The 9,325-nt window shown below is 51.2% G+C and overlaps 1 protein-coding gene across 1 annotated transcript in view; it reads left to right on the forward strand.

The window, feature by feature from the left end:
- The window catches only part of Ppl (periplakin), a 44,530-nt gene that overhangs the window by 30,855 nt on the left and 4,350 nt on the right, over nt 1–9,325 (forward strand). Inside the window, exons 10-21 of the mRNA XM_004627793.2 lie at nt 639–761; nt 878–1,024; nt 1,555–1,706; nt 2,299–2,396; nt 2,567–2,724; nt 4,021–4,199; nt 4,276–4,414; nt 5,051–5,244; nt 6,684–6,834; nt 7,576–7,659; nt 8,361–8,477; nt 8,966–9,058. Of these exons, the coding sequence (XP_004627850.1) occupies nt 639–761; nt 878–1,024; nt 1,555–1,706; nt 2,299–2,396; nt 2,567–2,724; nt 4,021–4,199; nt 4,276–4,414; nt 5,051–5,244; nt 6,684–6,834; nt 7,576–7,659; nt 8,361–8,477; nt 8,966–9,058 (1,635 nt within the window). The remainder of the gene's footprint in view (nt 1–638; nt 762–877; nt 1,025–1,554; nt 1,707–2,298; nt 2,397–2,566; nt 2,725–4,020; nt 4,200–4,275; nt 4,415–5,050; nt 5,245–6,683; nt 6,835–7,575; nt 7,660–8,360; nt 8,478–8,965; nt 9,059–9,325) is intronic.

The raw sequence follows: 9,325 nt of genomic DNA on the forward strand, positions 1-9,325 counted from the left end.
AAAAGTCCTTATTCGGGGGCCTAGCCCTAGCTCCGTTCTGTAAGTGGCTGCTTCCACAATGCTGGCAGCCTCAGTTTGCTGTAGTTCGATCCACACAACACTCCAGCCATGCAAAAGTGCACTGAAGGCATTCAAGGAGCAAAAAAGAAAAAAAAAAAAAAGTCCTTATTCCAAGTTCAATCTCTGGTATCACCAAAAAGAAAAGTAAAGACTGGGGATGTAGCTCAGTGCTCCCAAGGCTCAATCCCCAGTACAACAACAAAAATCCTCACTGGAATGTAAACTACAAGGCTGGGCGTGGTGGTGCACACTTGTAATCCCAGCACTCGGGTGGCTGAGGCAGGAGGATTGTTGCAAGTTTGAGAGACTAGCCTGGTGAGTTTAAGGTCAGCCTGAACTGCACAGTGAAATCCTGTCTCAAAAAGACAAAACCCCCTACAGTTCAGTACACCCTAGCAGCGCTGTCTTGTGGCTTGGTGAGAAGGAGCCTTCCTCCCCATGTCCTGAGATTTGTGGAGGATCCCATCTTGGATCCAGAATGCATGAGAGGCCCAGGCCACCCCAACTGAGTTTGTCACCAAAACCACGGTGCTGCTGGTGGCTTCCTATCTGTGACAGGGCTACCTGTTCTTCCCTAGTTCCACAAAGATGTGAAGGATGCCCAGGAGCTGCTGCACAAAGTGGACTCAGACCTGAACCAAAAATACAGCCCTGACTTCAAAGACCGATACCAGATAGAGCTGCTGCTGCGGGAGCTAGATGTAAGTGGTGGTGGGATCCTCTCGTACTCCATCTACCCTTGAGCCAAACAGCCTGAGGCACCCCCACCCCCACCCAGGCCAGGCTGCTGGTCTCACCCAGGCCTTGCTGCCCACAGGACCAGGAGAAGGCACTGGACAAATACGAGGATGTGGTGCGGGGGCTGCAGAAGCGCGGGCAGCAAGTGGTGCCACTCAAGTACCGCCGGGAGACACCCCTCAAGCCCATCCCTGTGGAGGCACTCTGTGACTTTGAGGGTGACCAGGTAAGCTGCTGCCTGAGCCCTAGGCAGTTGGCCCAGGTCACTAAAGTCTTAAGGGTCCCATGACTGGATCCAGGGCCTGCCTGCATAGCCAGTTTCTCATGGAAATAGCTACACACTCACCATGTCCTGCTCAAGCTGCCTGGCCTTTCATTCAAACAGCTTAGCCACCAAAGTCTTAGGGAAGCATCTCATTGACCCACTTGAATCATGGATTCCCCAGCCAGTCACTGGCCAGGAAATGGCAGCCTCTCATTGGCCAGACAGGAGCCACATGTCCACTTGGGAAGGATGGGAATGGGAATGGGTAGAGGTGGCTTCCCAGTGGGAAATCAAGGTGAGTGTGGAGCTGCAGACCAGCATGTGCTCCCTTTGTACTTGCCCCCCTCAACTGTCTCTGACCAGGCATCTTGGGGAGAGTCTGAGAGATGGGCTAAGGCTCCCCCAATCCATGACTGAGGGGATCAACATGTGACTGGCCTCCCTGGCATGGGCTGAGGTTCCTCATCTCCTGTGCGATCTGCTCCTACCAGGGCCCTATCTCTCGAGGCTACAGCTACACCCTTCAGAAGAACAATGGGGAGACCTGGGAGCTTACAGACAGCACCGGGAACAAACTGACCGCCCCAGCTGTTTGCTTTATGATCCCCCCCACCGACCCTGAGGCCCTGGCTCTGGTGGACAGGTATGAGGGCAAAGGAGAAACCAGCATGGACTGGCCCTGATCCAGCCCCTCCTCAGGGCCCCTTCACAGCCCTGAGCTCCCTGACTTGCTTCTGATATCCTGGTCCTGCAACCCCTTAGGGATCTGACAGGGAGGAGCCTGAACTATCGGCTCTATTGGCTACTGACCTGGATGTTCAACTATAGGCCTGCACAATGAGCACCTTCTCAGCACCTCTGGGCCTTTGCACATGTGCTTTCTTCTGCTGGTGACATCATCTTTCTCCCCAACTATCTGACCGCTTCCTCAGAGGCCACATCTTGATAGTGAATACTGTCAAGAAGTAGCAGATAGATCATTTAGATGCTAAGCTCTCAAGGAAAAAAAAGGGTGAAAAGGAAGAAGGGAGCATGTAGGGCCTTCCTGGGCTCGGGAACAAGCAGACCTGTATCACAGTGGGCCCTTGCTTTTCGCATTGTTTTTAACCTTTCAAAGCACTCTGATAAACAACTCGGCTCCTCTGGCTTGTTTGCCCAGACAGAGTCCAGGGTTCTGCTCCTGAGGGTGGTGGGCAGTGGGCTTCTGGATTCCCACCATGTTCCTGCCCTCACAGCCTGGGCATCCAGTACCGGAGTGTGCGGCAGAAGGCAGCCGGGAGCAAGTACACACTCCAGCAGCGGCACAAGGTGCTGAAGGCAGAGAACCCTGGAGGTGGGTGCCAGGCCACCTGTTGGGTTGGGGCTGGGGAAGACAGGCCATTCTGTGTCTACACCAGGTGTGGGATGGTAGGGTCCTAGCAGTGGAAGCGGGGGGGGGGGGGGGGGTCAGACTGCCTTCTGCCACCCACTGTCACTGCTAACTATATGTCCTCTCTCCAACAGATGCCTCTGACCTGCAGGGGCGGCAGCTGTTGGCTGGCTTGGACAAGGTGGCCAGTGACCTGGACCGACAGGAGAAGGCCATCATAGGAATCCTGCGGCCACCACTGGAGCAGGGCCGGGCTGTGCAGGACAGTGCTGAGCGGGCGAAGGACCTGAAGGTACTGCCAAGCTGGGGCAAGGCTGCGCACCTGTTCTCTGGGTCCTCTCCTGAAGGTCTCATCACTGTGGGGACTTAGAAGATTTATGAGAGGTGCTTGTGAGGGACAGCCTGTCATAATAATCAGCCCCTGGCTCATGGAGGTGACAGGGGCCATTTCTGACACCCCTTGGGGGCTAAACCAAGGACCAGGCTCCAAAGTGGTACCTAGTTCTGGTACTCCACCACCCTCAAGATGCCAGCTCGGTGCTGGCTCTGTAGTTTGCCAGTGGTCAGGGGACATAGCCATGACACTGGTAGGCCAGTGCCCAGATCCCATAAGAGTGGGCCAGTGACAGCAGCAACTGGGGCCCACATGAACCTGTGCCAAGCAAGAGGCTGTAGGCTGGGTGGCACATGTGCTCTGGAATTTCAGAGCTGGATCACTAAGTACTTGTCCTGAGACATGCTGTAGAAGCCCAAGAGCCTGAGGAACTGCTAGCAGGTGGTACGAGAGAAGAGAGGGTGGTGTTTGGAGAAGTGCATTGGACCCTGGCATGGCTTTTCATGGCAAACTGGGGCCAAGGGAACACCTGGGGCAGGGAGGAAGCATGAATCTGTGGAGAGAGGCACTTGGTCCCACCACAGCCATTTCTAGGCTCTTTGAGATCGTTATGGCCCCACCTGTGCATGAGAGTAGCTGTACAACCTCACGTATCCCCAGAGTCCGTGGCATCATCCATATGAAGACCTAGAGCAGAGACTGGTCTGCAGTCGCCTGTTCATTGCGCGTGTCACTCTCATCACTCACAGTCATCCTACAGCACAGCTCTGTGGGCTGCTGCTTAAAACTGCAGCCCATGGTGTGGGGCACACACCTGGGATCCCAGCACCCTGAGAGGCTGAGGCAGGATGATTGCAAATTCAAGGCCAGCTTGGGCAATTTAGCAGCTTAGTGAGACCCTGTCTCAAAAAATTAAAACAGACTAGGGATGTAGCTCAGTGCAAACACCCAGAGTTTAACCCCCAATACAGAAGAAAACAGATGGGTAGGCCAGTGCTCAGATCCCATAAGAGTGGGCCAGGCTACTTGCACTGTCCCTGTGGAGCAGAACTCTTCATTTCCACTCTAGTGTTCTTTTTTTTTTTTTTTTTTTTTTTTTGGTGGAACCAGGGATTGAACTCAGACCCTTGCACTTGCCAGGCAAACACTTATTCTACTGAGCCATCTCCCTGGCCCTTCATTTCCACTCTAGGGATACCCTTGGGGGAAATGGGCCCTGGTTTGTAGCTAACTCTAGGAATTTGGTCCCCACAGAACATCACCAACGAGCTGCTGCGGATAGAGCCCGAGAAGGTGCGGAGCACAGCCGAGTGTGAGGCCTTTGTCCAGGCCCTCCCAGGCAGTGGCACTTCACCCTTGCTGAGGACCCGGGTGGAGGATACCAACCGGAAATATGAACACCTGGCACAGCTGCTGGATTCGGCCCAGGAGAAGTGGGTGGCAGACAGACAACAGGGTGCTGGGGGTGGGGTCAAGGAGCCATCCCCCACTCCTGACCTGTGTCCTCAGGATTGATGTGGCCAACCGCCTGGAGAAGAGTCTGCAGCAGGGCCGGGAGCTATTGGCCTCCTATGAGAACCGGCTGATCCAGGACGATGTGGTGCCCGAGAGCAGCTCGATCCTTGATGGCAAGAGGCAGGAGCTTGAGGTGAATTTGGGACCTGTCTCTGAGCTGGGTGAGACGCTCAGGCCATCTACCCTTCGCACCATAAGACAGATGCGGGCACCCCAGGAGGCCTCTAGGAGCCAATCCCTGCACCATGCCAGGGGGGAGTCCCAAATGGAGACCCATGGCTCTGATACCACCAGCTACTCATGGTTTGTGGCCCATGAAATGTCAGGTGCTGGTATTTTACTACCAAGGGTCTGCATGAAGCGCAGGTTTCCAGCATGCCTGAGCCCACAGCCCAGTAGTTCTGTGTCTTCTGTGCCATCACTGCTAGCCCCACATATGATGCACATGAGCCTGCCTGAGCACCAGAGGCACTCGGCACCTCTTACTCATGGTCCATCCTGTGCTTGGCCTCAGGAACAAGGAAATGGGCTCAGCAAAGGCTTCACAGCCAGAGAGGGCAAAGGTTGGCCCAGGCTGGCGCATACGCTGCCCACTCACGTTTTTAAGATTTCTTAGAGTTGTGTTTTTGTAACAGAAGAACATAGCAGAGTGACAAGGTCTAAGAAGCACGGAGACACAGTCCACCCTACTCCTGGCTTGAGGTTCTGGGCAGTGTTGGCTGGCTGCTGGGAGCTCTGGCCCCAGCAATGCTGTCCCCTCCTTCCACAGGCCATGGCTTCTGAGCTGCAGGCCCAGAAGTTCCTCCTGGGTGAGGTAGAACAGAACCTGCAGGCAGCCAAGCAGTGCTCAAACTCACTGGCCAGCCGCTTCCAGGAGCACTGCCCTGACCTGGAGCGCCAGGAGGCTGAGGTACACAAGCTTGGCCAGCGCTTTGACAACCTGCATCAGCAGCTAGAGCACAGGTGAGGGGCTCCTGGGTGTGGGTGGGGACTGGTGCAGCCCTGCAGCACCTGCAGCACCAGGTTGAGATCCTCTGATGTCAACAGACTGTCCTCTTTTTAAAAACAGCATAAATAGCCAGATGTGAGGGGACACCTATGACCCCAGAACTCCAGGAGACCGAGGGAGGAGGCATGAGCTTAAGTGCAACCTGGGCAAATTAGTAAGGCCCTGTCTCATGATAAAAAGTTGGGTGGAGGGCCTCAATGCAAAGGCCCTGGGTACAAAACATAAATTAATTAACTACACAAAGTAAGATGTGCAGTGACTTGTACAGTGGCATCCTTCCACATGTGACATACACAAGCTGGGCAGGTGGGCTGCAATGTGTATGGTAACATCTGTGTGTGCGCCCCTTTGTCATTCTTCCTATCCTGTATTTTGCAAGCCTCCTGAGGCAGGGCTGCCTCCTCCTCTTCTGTTTTTTGTTGAGTTTATGTAGAACTGGTTTCTTCTTTAACTATGTGGGAGAGTTCACCAGTCAAGCTGTCTGGTCCTGAAATTTTTTGTTTGAGATGTTTGCTATAGATCCAACCGCTTTAATAGATGTTGCTTTAATAATGTCGGTTAATTGAATTACCATCAATAATCTGTGTCTTTGAAAGAATTTGTCCATTTCATGTAAGTTGAATTTATTGGCAAAGTTTATTACAGTTGTTTTCCTGGCATCCTTTTAACTTTTGCAGTGTCTGAGGTGACGCTCTACTCTCACATCCTGATGTCATTCCTTCTTTTATTGTACTTGCATCTTTTTAAAAAATTGGTCAGTAATTGATCAGTGTACTGATCATTTCAAAGGATTTGATGTTTTTGTTTTTTGGAGGCAGGGTCTTGCTATGTAGTCCAGGCTGGCCTTGAACTCGTGGCAATCCTCCTGTCTCTCAGGTGTGCACCACCACACCTGGCCTAGGACTAGCCTTTTGGGTCCCGTGATTTGTCTCTCCTGTTTCCTAGTTCCTATTTCATCAACTTCCCTTCTGCTGCTTACATTAGATTTAATTTGTACTTCCTTTTCTCTCATAAACTGGGATTTTAGATGGTGAGTCTCAGATGGTTTTTTAAAATATAATTAGTGCTGTATGGTTACCTGTAAACACTACTTTTGCTGTATCTCATGCCTGATAGTTTTCTTGTCAGTGAGTTGGTAAGATTTCCTGAGCTCCCTGTGGTTTTTCCTCAGGGTTGTGAGGGTTGGATACTGCCGCTCAGTACACAGACGCTGTACCCACCACCCACCACCTTAACAGTTCATAATTACTTCTTTTCTGATGCCTGGTTTAGGGTTTTCCTGAGTAGTTTTGTTTTTCCCTTTGTTTTCTCTAACAATTGAGGGCTCAGTGAGGCCTCTTCTTGTGTGAGCATGAAAGTCAGCCATGCAAACTGACTGACTTTACCCCTGCAGGGCCCAGAGCCTGCAGAGTGCCAGGGATGCGTATGCCGAGTACCGCTGTGGCTATGACCATATGCTCCAGTTCTTGTCCAACATCCCCAGCTATGAGCCCCAGGAGACGGACAGCCTCAGCCAGGTGGAGACAAAGCTGAAGAACCAGAAGGTAGGACAGCTGCATCTGCTGCTGCAGGCGCCCAGTGGCCAGGGAGGTCAGAGGACAGTGAGCCCCTTTCCAGGGAGGGGAGCAAAGCCTTTGCAAAATGTATCAGAGCAAAGCCCTGACTGAGCTGGTACTAAGTGCTCAGGCAGCTGGCTCAGCACTGTGGATGTGTTGCTCACATGTGTCTCCTCAGTGCCCAGCCAGGGCCTGCTCCCACAGACACCCATGTGGCTTGACCACATGGTGAATGGCTACAGAACCACAAAATGAGGACAATTCCATCCTCAAAATTTCACTTCCGGTCCCCTCAGCAACCTGAGCATCGCCTTGAGAGGAAACTGGGAATCCCATGGCAGACGTTCAGATCCTGGTTGCACCCTCCCCAGCAGCATCCTCTCTCCGGTGTCTTGGTTTCCTTGTGTGTAAACTAGAGATCATGCTTACCTCTCAGGATCATCTGAAGATTAAATGAGATGATCCACAGACTGCTATCAGAGCAGTGTCTGGCATTTCAAAGCATACACCCAACACTTAACCTCCCGGCAAAGATAACTATCTTCTTGGCTCTTCACAGGGCCTTAGAATTGTCTTTTGTAGTGAACACATGTATACAAGAAAGCCATTCATTATGCTTTGTACTACAAGATAATTTCAGGTTCTAAAGACTCCTGCTCCTATACCAATAAAGTTTGGGATTTGTTTTGTTTTATTTTGCTTCAGTTTTTAAGGTCTCTTGTCTTACAGAATCTGCTAGATGAGATAGCAAACAGGGAAGAGGAAGTCCAGAAAGTCTATGCGAGTTCCCAGCAATACCAACAAGCTGTAAAGGTAAGCCATGAAGTCCCTGCCCAGCAATAAACAGTAGGGGGCTCTTCCTACCTGGGAACCCAAACGGAGAAGCACAGGCTCTGGCTTGGTACTGCCATCCTCAGGCACTTTCAGCAGTTGTGCAGACTGGTGCAACCACTTGGGAAAACAGTATGGTACTAGGGAACTAATAGTCAAAAAAGTTTATATTCTTTGAAGCAGTAAACTCTTTGAGGGGAGGAGTTTATCATAAAGGAAGAAATGCAAAAGAATAATGAAAGATAAACACATGTAGCAGCACTATTTACAGCAATAAAACTAGAAATGCTAGAAATAACCTAACTGTCCAATAGCAGGGCAATCACGCTTCCACACGATAGATTATGAAATCACCAACCTGGTAAACATAAAGGTGGGTGATGGCAACTTGAAGAAATGTTTATGGTCCAGTGTTTAACAAAGAAAGGAGCAGAAGTAAATTGTCATATCCTCTGGCCTGTCCAAAGGCCTAGAAGGAACACTCAGTTTGCCTCATTGAGGCTGAAGGGAGCAGGGATATATTGTTGAGTGACACAGCACCAACCGCTAATGTCACAGTCATTTTTGACACCTCCTGGCAGTGCAGTTATGAAGAAGACCTGTGCAGATAAAGACCAACCTCTGGCCGTGAGTCTCTTGGATGCTTTTACCTGACCTCTGGAATGTTTCTCTCTCTTGCCCAGGACTATGAGCTAGAAGCAGAGAAACTCAGGTCCCTTCTTGACCTGGAGAATGGAAGGAACAGTCATGTGAGCAAGAGAGCCAGACTGCAGTCTCCTGCTGCCAGAGTGAAGGAGGAGGTGAGCTCTGTGCACTGGGCTGTCAAGAGGGGAGATGGAGGGTGCACTGCCTGGCTCTCCTATAGCCATTAACTGTGCACACGTGACAGGTAAAGTAGGTGGGCAGGAGCCCTCCTGGGTATGGGCAGGTTTGGCAGAAGATAAGGAACTTAGTCTGTTCTGCATTATGCCTAGAAGGACAGCCTGGTGAGGGTTTCTGGTCAACGCCATGGAGTTGGGCGGTTCCCACCTTGCTCCCCTTAAGTAAATGTAGGCCAATACTATTAGCCTTTTAGTACTATATGAGGACAATAAGGCTCAGGGAGGTGAAGAGACTTCCTCAGAGCCACTGGGGTCAAGACTGAAACCTGAGCCTTCTGATGGGAGTACCTTTCTCTCTACAATAAGACTAGAATGGCTACAGATTAGGATGGGCAAGCAGCAGCTCCCTGGCTCTTGCTCACTTAGCATGTGTCTGCTGACTGCTCGTCTAAAACTTCTCTCCACAGGAAGCTGCTCTTGCTGCCAAGTTCACAGAAGTCAATGCCATCAACAAACAGAGGCTGCAGAACCTAGAGTTTGCGCTGAATCTCTTGAGACAGGTAATACATCTTAGTAAGTAAGAAATTCTACTGGAAACTTGTCCCAGGTGAAAAAAGAAGGCCCTCCTAGCTAGGCATAGTGGTGCAGACCTGTAATCTCAGCCTCAGGAGGCTGAGGCAGGAGGATTGCCATGAGTTCGAGGCCAGCCTGAGCTACCTAGTTAGTTCAAGGCCAGCCTGAACTATTACAACAAAACTCTATTTAAAAAAAAAAAAAAAAAAAAAATCTCCTTCTCCTGCCTCACAGACATGGCTATCACTTCTGGG

Source organism: Octodon degus, unplaced genomic scaffold, assembly GCF_000260255.1.
Source record: "Octodon degus isolate 3935 unplaced genomic scaffold, OctDeg1.0 scaffold00021, whole genome shotgun sequence".
In the NCBI taxonomy this organism is placed as follows: Eukaryota; Metazoa; Chordata; class Mammalia; order Rodentia; family Octodontidae; genus Octodon; species Octodon degus.